The following is a 13,599-nucleotide window of genomic DNA, read 5'->3' as shown; positions in this document are numbered from 1 at the left end:
ACCCTCTTTCAAAACGATGCCAACATTTTGATAAGTTACTGAAGTGCAATGGCAGAAACACCATCTCCTGTTACTCTCCCTACGTGTATGTGACACTGGTCAGGACAAGTGGATGAATGTGTTGCCTGAGCCCATGCACGGAGCATTCACCCTGAACCTCTGTGGTCTGTGAGATCACTGATCGGCCTCCTTCCCCATTTTGGCTTGAGGCCACCTCTGTTTTGAATAAGACACTCTTATCTGCTGAGCCTACCATACTGGTCTGTCCACTGGCCATGTTTTGCAGGGAATCAATGACTATGACTCTGATTCTTTCAAGTGCTTTTCCTTCCCATAACCCAGCTTTAGCAGCTGTTCAACCCATCCATCAACAGATATTTGGAAAGGGGCCAATATTTGGTCAGCACTGTGGTGCCAGACCCAGCTTCTCAAACTGGGAACACATGGTCTCACCCGAGTGTATGACTGTGAGTCACAGAGAATATGAAGCCACAATGTAAAAGGGCCCAGACTTCTGCTACTGTTTGCTCAATGGTCAATAAGTGAAAACAATTCTGTATTAATATAATATATGGAATATATTACGGAATACAATGGATAAAAAAATTGCATCCAGGGCTTCCCTGGTGGCGCAGTGGTTGAGAATCTGCCTGCCAATGCAGGGGACGCGGGTTCAAGCCCTGGTCTGGGAAGATCCCACATGCCATGGAGCAACTAGGCCCGTGAGCCACAATTACTGAGCCTGCGCGTCTGGAGCCTGTGCTCCGCAACAAGAGAGGCCACGATAATGAGAGGCCCGCGCACCGCGATGAAGAGTGGCCCCCACTTGCCGCAACTAGAGAAAGCCCTCGCACAGAAGCGAAGACCCAATACAGCCATAGATAAATAAATAATTAAATAAATAAACCCAAAGTTAAAAAAAAAAAAAAAATTGCATCCATTTTTAAAATCACACAGAAGACTCCAAAGAAATTATATGTGGAAGTTGGTTTTGACCATGTCCCAAAGTAGCAAGTTTGTTCTTCTGAGCCCTGGGGTTATTTTGGTGGAAAACTCTGGAAGCAGTAATACAGTGGAAAGAGCGTGAGCTTTAGAACCAGACAGAGCTGAGTTTGAATCCTTGCTCTTTCATATTCCCTGAGAGTCTGACTTTGACCAAATCACTTTATCTCAAGCCTCTGTGTCTTCATCAAACAGAAAAGTTATTTAATATGAAGATCTATAAAATAAGTAGTACAGCAGCTGGCAAAGCTGGGGGAGGTTTTAAAAATATACCATACCAAGTCATGTTCCTGCTTAATTCCTTTCAATGGCTTCTTTTGCCCTTTGAATAAAACTCTACATGTTTCTGTCTCAGCTTCTAAACCTTTTGGGGCACAGACCCCCTTTGGCAGTCTGGTGAAGCCTCGGGGGTCCCTCTCAGAATAATGTTTAAATAAAACATACATGATTACAGAGGAAACCACTCATATTGAAATAACATTAAAATATTAATAAAAAATTTTATGCTACAGTAATGTACGTGCTTCTCTGTCAACATCAAATAACACAATATAGCGGCAGGTTCTGTAATTACAGTAATTTTGAAGTAGTGATGAACAAACAGCTTTTCAGGATATCTGCAACAAATGTAATTTGATATGAAGACACCTGTGATTTCTAGTTGTGAAAGTCACAGGTACTCCCACTACTCCTGTGGATTGCTTTTCTCCCTTGCCTATATTCATGATGGAAGGAAATGCTAAATTTCATTTAGATATGAGTAAAGATGAAAATTCATTTTTTTTTTCATCTAACTTTGTGAAACCCTGGCTTCCACCCCTGGATGCTGTGGAGGTTGAGGAAACAGGTGAAGAGTCAGTATTCTACCAATTCTGGTGGCTGGCGTACTCTCTGCCCTCATCTCCCATCACCATCCCTCTGCCTACCACACTCTGGCCACACCGGCCACTCAACCATTTGCTCTTCAAACACGATGAACGTTAGTCTTCCTCAGGCACCTGCTTCTGCTTATCTACCTGGAATGCTCTGTCCTTGGATCACTGCATGGTGTTTCTTTCCTGTTTTCTCTATCTCAGCTCAAATATCACCTCCTCTGAGAGGGCTGCCCTGACCAACCCCATCTAAAGTAGCCACCTGCCCGTGCCGCCCTGCTGTATTTTCCTCATCGTAGACATCACTATATGAAATGATCGTGTTCATTTATACGTTCTTGTGTTTACTTTCTGTTTCCCTGCCTTAAAAAACAAGCTCCACGGGAGCAGGAAACTCATCTACACGCTCAGTGCCGCATCGTCACCATCCAGAACAGTGTTTGGGACAAAACAGGAGTCTGATACATCTTGGCTAAAGGAAGGAAAAATTACTGAGGGTTCCAGTAATGTTACTTCTCTCATCCTTCACTCAGGGTTTTAGGCACCGTGGGGATACAAAGAGATGAAAGACAAACTCCAGCCCTCAAGCAGTTAGCCTAATGGAGGCGGGAGGTGGCCCTGGGGAAGGCTGGAGTGAGTTCCAGGTGAGGCTCTGCTGTGCGACCATGGACAAACCCCTTCTAGGGCCTCAGCTCCCCTGGTGCCAGACGAGTGGTTTGGACAAATTTAACTCCCTGGTCTCATGGAATCTACAGTGTATGATCATTTAAGAGCTCACAGTGCAAGGGAGCATATACGGCAAGGGAGGGGTTGTGACCCTAAGTGGAGAAAATTCACAGGGGAGGACAAGACTTGGAAGGGCTCTGAAGTACAATCAGCCTCCAACAAATAATGAGGAGGGGGGATTTTCAGAGTCATGAACCCTCAGCGTCGAAAGAAACTGTAAAGGCTACCCAGCACGACCACTAGGGAACGCCTTGGATATCTCTACGAGGCTGTTTCTGGAGATGTAGCATAATACCCCCACTCTTAGATGGAACCCAGCATGGTGGTTAAGAGTATGAACTGTAGAATGGCACTGCTGGGTTCAAATCCCAGCTCTGTTCCCTCCTAGCTATGTGACCTCAGGCAAAGTACTTACCTTCTCTGTGTCTCAATTCCATCCTCTGTAAAATGAAAATAACTACATGGCGTTATAGTCAAGACTAAATGAGAAAATGAATATAATATGCATAACACCCATTTAGTAAATGCTACTTATGATTCTGTGGAATGGTTTTCTCGTGTGTCAAGCTTACTATGTATTCTCCCAAACCATTTTTCCCTCCTTCCATTATAATTGAGTTTTTACTAGCTAGAGACTACAGTATCCAGTTTGGATACTGCAAGCCAATATATAACTATATCTTACCTTTTCCTTGACATTCACATGAGTATTGAGCTCAGCCATCTTGCTTCTAGTGGAATAAGCCCTACCAAGAAGGGGAAAAAAAAATGATTACCTTTAAAGTTTTAAAATTGATTTCTCAATGTGTTATTTTTATGCTCTCTTCCACTAGAGTAAACAATTTCATTCAGCCATAATCATAAATACCAATTTAGAATATAAAAATACTTTCAAGCTAAGCACTTGTCTTAGATATGCTCTAAAAGCATGTTATGATAACTCCAGACAACAATGTAAAATATTTTATTCATATTGTACCAACATGGAAAATGACAAACACAGATGGGTATGCACCTAAACTGTGTTTCTTATTATGTAAAAGAAAGGTGGTCAAAAGCGGTGAGAGGAGGAAAAGTGTACCTATTTTAACTAAGCATTGTCATCACAATCTTTACTGTTTCAATGTTTTTATTAGTCTCTAGTCAATATAGCAAACATTGATTGAGTCTTTCCTGCATGTATGTAACTACACCAAAACACTCCAGGAAGAAACAAGAGAAATGGTTCCAGATTAAAACATAAGAAACACATAATAGTTTTTAAACTTGTGTTTTCACTTATCAATATATGAACATTCTTCCAGATCAACACATATATACCTGTATCATATTTTTAATGACCATAAATTCATGATCTGTAGTCTCAAATGTACTCTTAAAACTGCCCATAACCCTTCTGTTTTCCTAAATTCTTTAGGTTTTTGGCCTTTGGTGTCCAATCTTCTTTGAAAAGTAGCCCACTATGAGAAGATCTGTATTCTTAATATCAAGCTGTGGTGTTTTTCTTCTTCTCATCTGGTCTAAATCTTTTACCATTATTATAGAACCTACACCTTAAGTCTTTAATAGTTTCAATCTCTTTTTGAAATAGAGCATAAATGACTTACAATGGGCAAACAGATTGGTTCAGAAGTTAGCAGCTCGACAGGCCGAGATATCAATATATTACCTATTTGCATGTTTAATGCTTTTTGTCAATCAAGAACCACTGAAACTCTTTCTTATATCCTTTTTGACTTTGGCTACAAAGAGTGTATCTAGAATTGATACATTTCAGGGATAACTTGCAAAAATTCTCTGATTTCTCCCCACCGTTTTCTTTTAAGCCTAGGTCTTAAATAAAGCATAAATTCAGATCCATTACCTTTTGTTGATTTAGGATGACAGCTTGGCAATATGTAATCTTAACTCTATTGCCACTCAAATAGGAGTCCACATACTATTATCTACTATATTATTAAATATTAGAAACAGTACAATTTTATTTTTACAAGTTTCCAAATGACATTGCCACTGATACATGCATTTGGGCACGGTGGCAGGGGAGACCCTGCATACTCAACCCCCAGTAAGACAGCTCCTTCCCATATACTCTGCAAAGAGTGCCCATCCCACTGGATACACCTTCCATTTAAATAACTCTTCCCAATGATAAATTCTATATCCTCTGCCTTGGCATAAGGGAGAAAGTAAATAATGCTAGCTGGCAAATAATGTCTGAATTTCATTCTCATTATTCTTGCCCCTGAGAGTTACTAGTAAAAGACATTAGGATTATTTTCTGATTATCCATAACAGTGACTAGAGATGGTATGTGAAGTATTAAGGACAAATAATCAGGTGTTTTTGTTTACAAGCCATAGATGTGAAACCTTTGATCAGTCATCACAATGCCTGCAAGATAGTCTATAAGCATGATATCTGAAGACATTTGAATGGTTGATTTTCTTATTCAAATGGAAGTTCTGGCATTATGTAAACATACACTGCATATACATAGATTTTTCTACATGTGACAGTGTATGTACGTGTGTGAGAGAATGAGGATGGGGAAGACAGAGAAAGAGACACAGGCTGCAGCTATGGAGTGAGGAAGGCTCAAAGGAGACAGCAGCACTTGGGGCAATTTGTTAAGATGGATCTGAGCCACAATTCCTCTCATTAGACTGGATTAGCTACATCTTCTGGACACATCTACTCCTGCCATTATAGATGTGTGAAATCTGATAGAAAAAGCGTTTTGTTTTTGTTTTGCTTTGATGTCTAGGATTTGGGTGTGCAGCATTTTCTAAAGCTGAAGTGTTATAATCTATAGAGAAATCAGGGAGGAATTCCACAGAGGACAGAAAATTTCTGAGATCTGAGTAAGTGGCAGTAACTGAATGGTGAGCTAGATTCATAGGAATATATATATTTCCTTGGCAACTCCCTTTCTCATTGCTTTGGCGTCTAAGTCAAGGAAGACTCTTCTTTGGTTGTGATGCCAGTAAGATTGATTACAATATTATTTTTTTTGTGGAAGGAAAAGGCTGGCTGTGAGAGTAGAATGGGGCTATTACAGGTTTCTCAGATGGGAAGATAAGATAAAAATAATTTGTAGGGAGCTCTTTTTTGTCCATTTTACTCTTTTTTTTCCCCCCTGTGTGCTATCTCTACAGGCAATTCCTTCCAGCTGGATTCCTATGGCCTTTGCACATCAAGGCTTTCCGCTGGCTGGTATGTAACAGAGAGATTGGGAAATCAGCTACAGCTCCGGTTATGGAAACTAAATGAAAGATTTCAATATAAATAGAAAATAAATCTGATTTGCCTTAAGGATTAAGAATTTAAGTGGCTAGATAGTTAAATTGGGTTCTATTGATAAGGAGAAACAACAGGGACAAGGTTGACCTTCAGTGTCAAAGGTCCTTCCTGAGTGTCCACACCTCAGATTGGCACTAGCCCTTCCAGAATATTCAGAAGCACACCTCGCCCTGGCATGGCATCACATGCCCATTACCTTTCCTCTGACTCCCTCGCCCCTAGGAAAATGAAACTGTGCTGTGCCCCTATTCTTCTGGGATTCTGTTCTCTGCTATGAACTATATCGGGACAGCCAGATCCACTTAATCTGAATCTTAACCGTTCAACTTAAATAGTTAAGGAACTTTTCCTCTAAGAAACAATATATTGTCACCTTCTCCTAAATGACAGGCCCAGAGTTCAGCAACTTGAAACTCCATCCCTCAAAGTTGCAGACCCCCTGGGTTAACCCGAGAAGCCTTTGATGCTGTGAGTGAGTTGACATGTTTGGGGCCAACGGACCTCCTATTTCCTTCTCAACACGCTTGGTCACCATGCTTGATGGTCTATCTCTAACATAGCTTGATCTCGAGAGCTTTAACTCCATAAGAAAGGTACAACGATCTCTGACTTCTTGGGGAAGAACCTGGTTTCTAATTCCTATTATCACTACAATTCTTCTTAGAACAGACCAATTACTGGGGCCTAACTATTCAAATCCACACATACATGTCCCATGCATATAAATAATCAATAGAAAATGAAGAAAGCCAGAAATACAAGTCCTGATATTGGTGCAACATTTTAATAGCTTAGGTATTGTTTGAAATTTTTTCCCTATAATTACACCTCAGTTTTCAGTAATAACATTACAAATATACATATACATCAACTAAGTTTTACATATATCCTAGAGAAAAATAAAGATCAAGGAAACTGTTGACTGAAATTTTATTTATGAAATCTCAGATTGATCTCTCACCTCAGTTTAGATATATGTTCCATAGTCAAAAACTTATTAGAAAAGATGTCAATCCCAAAGAAAAGCATTTCACCATTTATCACCAATATATCATCTATACACATCTCCAGTGTAAAATTAATAATCCACAACTATAGTTACCATCAAACTGAGCTTACTTATGCAAAGATCTTAATATGCATTAATGCTAGTCAGAAAATCTATTAGTTTGTAAAAAAGAGAAATATTCTTTATGAAAAATACACCTGAATAGTGCAAATTCCGGCACATACATTTGTTTCAGTATTTCTAATTAATACAATTCAGAGAAGTTTAATATGTACCACAATCTGATCAACTACCAAACTTGGAGTTTAAAAAAGATATGTATATGTTTATATTTCTCATGCAATCATATAAACTATAAAAAGTTAAAACAGTATATTGAAATGCCAGTTGCTTTCTGATTTACCAATCTCCGTTTTCCCTCCTGTTTCACTATGTAGACAGTAATAAAGTTTCACTTTTGTTTCTCTGAAACCTATTACTGCTCTTAGACTGCCTTTCCTGTTCTCAGGTGTCATATCACTTTTCTTGAAAAGAATTCAGAGAGCCAGAGGAAATACATAAGAAAAAATTTAAAATAATGATTTTAACAATTTTTTTCAAGGTCATTTATTCAAAGTTTTCCCATGATATATAAAAAACATAAAAATAGAGAATGCCAGTTGGTATGGGGCGGGGGAGATGGAGGCCAGAAAAAAGAAACTTCCTCGGGTCATTTTCTTGCAAAGTCAGATTTGAATGCGGCTGGTCTGAACCAGAATGTCCTGGGAGCGTAAAATACATCCTGGATTTCAAAGGCTTGCTACAGAAAAGGAATGTAAACTGTCTCAATAGATTTTTATGTCAATTGTGTGTTGAAATGATAATATTTGACATGGTGAGTTAAATAAAATATAACATTAAAATTAACTTCACCCATTTCTTTTTACTTTTTTAATGTTACTACTAGAAAATTTTAAATGGCCTATGTTGCTTACATCATACTTCTACTGGAAACTGCTGTCCTAGAGCAGTGGCTCTTAAAGTGGGATTCCCAGAGAAGCAGCAACAGCAGCATCTGGGAACTTGTAAGAAATGTAAATCCTCTGCCCCTCTCCAGAAGGACTGGATCGGAAGCTCTGGGAGGGGGGCACAGCAGTCAGTGCTCTAACCCGCCCTCCAGGGCATTCAGACCCACGCAAACCAAACTGTGAGAACCACTGCTTTATAGTCTCTGGCCTGGGAATATTAAGAATGGGCCACTTCCTTGATCCCAATCACCACACGCAACAAACAGATTCTCCAGATGCCTGGATAGATAAATGGGTGGGGAGCTAGTTTCTTTAGGGAATGGTCTTTTCACCAACATATTAATAATAATAATAGTAATAGTATGGAGCACTTAGATTGTGCCAGGCACTCTGCTAAGTGCTTGACACATATTTATCCATTTAACCCTCATACCCCCATAAAGTAGAAACTGTGATTATCTTCATTTCATACACGTGAAAGCTGAGGCACAGAGATTCAGTAACCAACCCAGGGTCCCACAGTAAGCGGCAGGGCCAGGACTCAACCCCAGGCAGTCTGAAGCTCTGGAGCCCAGAGCCATTGTGCTGATAACACCTCAAAAGTATCATAACAAGTCATGGGGCTCACTGTATATGAACTGCAGTAAGAACTCTGCAAGGAGAATAAAACCGGTCCCAGGCGCTGCCTTCTCCAGCCGGGCAGGCATGTGATGTATGCTTTGTACATTCGCAGGGCACACAGACTGCAGAGCAAAGCACTAGACTCTCACAGGAATGGGAGGGAATGTACCTGTTATAAAGAGATGGCTGTTTTCCTGCGGCTTCTGCCTCAGATGAGAATGTTAGAAGCTTCATTTAGTGGGCCCTTGACCAACAAGCTGCTTTCCTGGTTCTGCAATGTTGCCCAGAGGCTCCACGACATTCCAGGGTCTAATGTTTAACTACTCCATCTTTCTAAGTTAAAGTAATTAAAGTGTCTCTGTATTTGATTTTGGTACAGCCTAGACAGTGTTGTGATCACATAGATCCCTGAGACATTTTCTCACGGCTGCCTCAGAGAGGAAGAATCGGGACTGATCTTGCGGGGAGGAAGTCAATTATGCCATGTGATTGGAGAAGCAGCAAAAAGCCTCTCGGTCAAAACAGAGCGTCCCACAGTCTCCCAGAGAGCCAACTCCTAACCTGGGGAAACTTCTTAAGAGGTGTCTACATTTTTACTCAGCTTATGGATTACTACCACTTCTGGAAGAAGGTGCAATTTCACACATTAATTTATTTCATTCTCTACTGCCATCATTTGGCCCTTAGCAGAGAGTGGTGCTCTGAGAGAATGGGAAACAGGACAGGGAAATTTGGACAGAGAGCTTGGGGAAGCCTGCACATCTGTCTATGTGGGCCACCATTTGTCCTGATGGAACATCTGAGTAAAGGTTCTAGATTGTCAGAGTATAGCATGAGGGCCTCAGGTATTCAGTTGCAGAAAAAGAGATTGGAGTTGTAGGGGAAGAAAAATAAGTTTCCCTCTACCCTTTGAGTTCTTAGCTGGGACCCCTGCAATAAAAGATGAATACGTGAAAAACAAACAGATGTTTATTAACATGTATATCTCACATACACATGGGAGATACTCAGGGAAAAATGAAGAACTCCCCCGAGGTGGCCTAGAATTCAGGATTAAATACCATCTTAACAGGAAAAGCAGAGGGGAGAGTAAATGACTTTTAGGAAAGACGAATGAGCCCTTAGAAGAACAGATGGAGGTATGGTAGCTTGTGACAAAGTCTGCTGAGTGTGGTGTCCATTCTCTAGTCTCCCCTCCTGTGACGGAAGTCAACATCCTCCCTGGTTGGTGAAACTCCCGGGGAGGGAATTTATGACAACTGAGCACCTTTTGGACGATCTGTCTTTAAGCAGAAAAGGGGAGTTCAGAGAAAGCCTCTTCCTGCATTTGCTGTTTTTCAAGTGCCCACACCTCACAATAATCAATACGCCAAAGCGGCATATTTGGGGTACCATGTCCTGAACCACCACTGCCGTATTTTGGGGTGGCATCTTCTCTAGCCGTCAGAGCACAGGACCTCTGTGGTCCTTTTCAGCTCTCAGGTATTCAAGTCTGTAAGGGCCCTGGGGGTGATGCAAGCACTTAGTAGCCAGGGTAGCTGAAAGCTGAAAATTCACCTTAAAAAAAAAAAAAAAAAAAAGACGTGGGTGCTGTGTCCCATGTACTAGGCTATTTCTCTGTAAAGATCACCTTTATAATGGTCAAGGACTAACTGTCCAGTCCCCTAAGCACAGTCAAGGGCACTTACATGCCAGCTGGAGAGGGAAACAATGCTCCCTCTATAAAACTGGGACTTTGCCTAAATGTATCAATAACGTCATATAGGTTTTCTGTTGCTTAACTCGTCCATTGCCTAATCTTCTCTGTCTTCCATTTTGTGTCCTCTTCCCTTTCACTCCTACCTTAGCTGTTCCTTACCTGGTCTTGTAATTACTGAGGTCTCTCGTAATCTAAGTACTTTAGCTCTTTCTTCTGTGGTTTAATTCCCACAGTTTAATAAAGGTTCTTGTGCAGTGCCTTGCTCCTTGGAGGAAAGTTGCTTTAATTATTGGGAATGAAGACACATAAACAATGAAACAGAGAATAGTGACTGAAATATGAATTTCATATGAAGACTCTTACCTAAACTTTTTTGTTTAATTTGAAGGGGGAAAAAAAAATCTCAAGGTTGCATTTTTATTCAAAGACACTTCAGTGTACTAAACCCACTGTTAGAACAACTTCATTGAAAAGCATTTTAAGGGCAAATGTCAGGAAAAAAAATTTCACATTTAAAAGCCCTGTCTCTGCCCCTTTTGAAAAGCAGCATTAGCCTTTGGTTTAGAAATGTCACTGCCTACTAAGTTCTTTGTGGGGGGAAGAAAGAAAATTGAATGTTTTCTTTAAACAGGTCATTAACAGTCAATACTTGCTTGAAAAATCCTGCTTCCAGAGGCAGATAAAAGCTTCCAATCACTTAGGATATCACTTGAGCACATCTAGGGCAAGATGTGCTGATGCAAGTTTCAGACCTTTATGAGAGAATGTCTTGACTCAACAGCCCCGAGCGCTTGTGTAGGAAGCAGAGTCATCCGGACTGTGCACCCTTGGACACGCTGCACACACAGAGTCGGCCGGGCCCGGCTTTGCAGTTTCCATTTTAGAACCGGCACACGAGTATGAATGAAGATTAACCATTTTTGCATAAAGTGCCAAACCACCTCCCCAAGGCAGCAGAATGCAAATGGGCGGAAAAGAGCAAAGGACAGCTAAAATAAACGTGCAGATCTCAGGCACCGTGAGCACAGGGGGAGGGCGCATGGCAGGCTCTATTAGCATTCATCTGTGGCCTGATTTCTCTATTTAATTTGAAATTATTTCATTGCATAGGTCTCTGACAGCCCGAGAATATAAATAAATGCCTTTTTCTAAAAGTGACCCGATGTTGGCTCCTGGAAGGCTCTGCTTCTGATTGCTGGGCTTTCAAGCAAACATGTGTTTCCATAGAGATGTGGGTGACCCGGGGCCGAGGCAAGTACCCACTTGTATCAGCAATTCAATTATGCTCAGTTCTTTTAAGATGCGATGATGTCAGCTCAAGTCTTTAAAACAGGCCTATCCTCAGAGATGCCTCGGGAAAGGTGAAGTGGCCAGCGTTACAAGGTTCGGAAGAATAAATTCCACTCTCTCCAAGCATGCCATAATAGGCTCTCTCCCCACAGATCACACCGCCTTGCCCACCATCCCCTACTGCCCGCCCGCAGAACAAATCCCAAACTCCAGAGGGATTTAGACAAAAGACTAAGCACAGTTCTCCTTCACACCCCTGAGCACCAAACTACCTCATACCAACTCCCCAAATGTTGAAAAGGAAATACCATGCCTTCTTTCTTTTTTTTCTTTTCCCCCAGCTCTTCAACCAGCTATGGCAAATCCTACACAAAGGGCAATGTTTTTTATTAGTATGTGACAAACATTTACTAAACACCTACAATGTGCTGGGCTCTATGGGGAATGCTGGCAATGGTTACAAAATACCACTTATGCAACTCTTGCTGTATACCCGGCACCTTCCATGTATGAACTCATTTAATTCTCATAAAGACCTTATGGAGTATGTCAGCCCTCGTTTTATAGAAAAAGAAATGCCAGCACAGAGAGATGAGCTACTCAAGTCACACTGCCAGTAAGTGCCTGAGCTGAGATCTGAACTTGGACCTCCTGACTCCAGGGTTCCTGCCCCCAAAGGAGCTTAAACCCTCTGATGGAGACAGATATACAAGCAAAAACACAGAAAAGAGGAGGTGGGGAAGGAAATCAGCGTGTGGACTCAGGAAATTAGACTTGGAATTGACCTGCTTCAAGGCTCGGGGCAGAGCAATGCTGGTGCTGTGATCTGCCCGGCTAGCCAGTCTCACCCCAGAGACTGGGCTCACCAGAGGGTTAGAGGTGGGCTCACAGTTAGAGGGGGTGGGCTGGAAGTGGAGGCTGTATATTTTTTTAAAGTTTTTACAGCATATTTTGAAGGAAAACACTGATATTCATCTCCAAAGAAAACATGCACTGTGGTTCTGCACTATAGCTCTGGCCTGGCAAGAGAAATCCTGACAAAACCTGGCAAACTAAAGCTCTACGTTCACAGCCAACTCTGGGCAAGCGCGCTCATCTGTCATGGAATAAACACCTGGTAAAGGAAGCCACCGTCTCTCCTGAGGATATTCTGGTTTCAAAAACCTCTGTTCTAAGGAACTCACAATATTCCTGGTTCATTAAGCCAGAACCCTCCGAGTAAACATTTAATGGTTTTCTCAAAGTATTAGAGCAAGTCAGGTCCCTCCTACTTCCTTGAAACGTCCGTCACTGGCACTGGCTGAATCAAAACAGTCTGTGATGTTCTAACTTACAGGCACTGGCGTTTGCTGGGAGAGCAGTGCCAGGCAACTGAGGCAGAAGAGAACTACAGGCAGCCGGCCCCTCTCACGCCTCCTCCCTCCACCCAGTACTACTGCTTCTAAACCTTTCCAACAAAATCCACCTCGACTCACTTGGTAAGATGTCCTGGAGTTCCAAATCAGGGCTTCCAGTGCACTTCTTGACTGCCTTTCTCGATAGACAGAATAGACAGATAAGCCCTGTCCCGGAACTGGCCACCTTTATCAACTTGCTTTTACTGCGACCAGTTAAGTCATCTCAACAGCGAGGCAGGTGGAGTAGGGTAGGTGGGGTAGGTAGCAGGATCCTGGGTGTGGCCGAGGGGTGGGCTGGTGGCTGAGGCCACCTGAGGCTCGGAGGGACTCACCTACTTCGAAAATACTTGTTTCCTTTTTGTAAAACTGCCCTGTGCTTTTGCCTTCAGGCCCCTGGTAGCGAATGCCCAGTTCTTCATTCTTCTCCTCTTGGGGAACGCATAGCTGTAAGACTGAACTTGAGAACTTTACACGGACTGCCCCGGAGGCTAAGAGACAGTATGGGCTGGGACCGAAGTCATCGTTCCAAAGGTCAGTTCCTGAGAATGGGAGTCAGCTAAGGGCTTCTAATCTTCCAGTGACACCAGTACAGGCAGATCAATCAATTAGCAAACATTCCTAGCACTGCACCCTGAGCCTTACTCTCTCCCCTCCCCATTCTAAAACCTGTTCC

General features: G+C 41.9%; 2 protein-coding genes across 9 annotated transcripts in view; one reads left to right on the top strand and one right to left on the bottom strand.

Annotated features, from left to right (window-relative positions):
• The window catches only part of SPATS2L (spermatogenesis associated serine rich 2 like), a 168,149-nt gene that overhangs the window by 81,609 nt on the left and 72,941 nt on the right, over positions 1 to 13,599 (bottom strand). For 4 of the 6 annotated variants that reach the window (XM_082467156.1, XM_082467155.1, XM_082467159.1 and 1 more), the window contains one exon: positions 3,286 to 3,346. The exons of 1 other annotated variant lie outside the window; for it this stretch is intronic. In XM_082467156.1, the coding sequence (XP_082323282.1) occupies positions 3,286 to 3,324 (39 nt within the window). In that variant the 5' untranslated portion in view covers positions 3,325 to 3,346. Of the gene's footprint in view, positions 1 to 3,285; positions 3,347 to 13,004; positions 13,140 to 13,599 lie in introns of those variants that run through there. One more of the 6 variants, XM_082467157.1, reaches the window with a different exon arrangement.
• The window catches only part of LOC309663381 (uncharacterized protein), a gene marked incomplete at its 5' end in the record, with an annotated part of 41,587 nt that overhangs the window by 12,710 nt on the left and 15,278 nt on the right, over positions 1 to 13,599 (top strand). Inside the window, 2 exons of one of the 3 annotated variants that reach the window (XR_014265220.1) lie at positions 12,654 to 13,007; positions 13,316 to 13,457. Coding sequence is in view for 2 of the 3 variants with exons in the window: in XM_082467376.1 (XP_082323502.1) it covers positions 13,013 to 13,174; positions 13,316 to 13,457 (304 nt within the window). The other 2 variants (XM_082467376.1, XM_082467377.1) reach the window with 2 other exon arrangements.

The sequence above is a fragment of the Balaenoptera physalus genome (genome assembly GCF_965194825.1).
Source record: "Balaenoptera physalus genome assembly, chromosome: 6".
NCBI lineage: Eukaryota > Metazoa > Chordata > Mammalia > Artiodactyla > Balaenopteridae > Balaenoptera > Balaenoptera physalus.
This window is presented reverse-complemented; position numbering and strand designations above follow the sequence as displayed.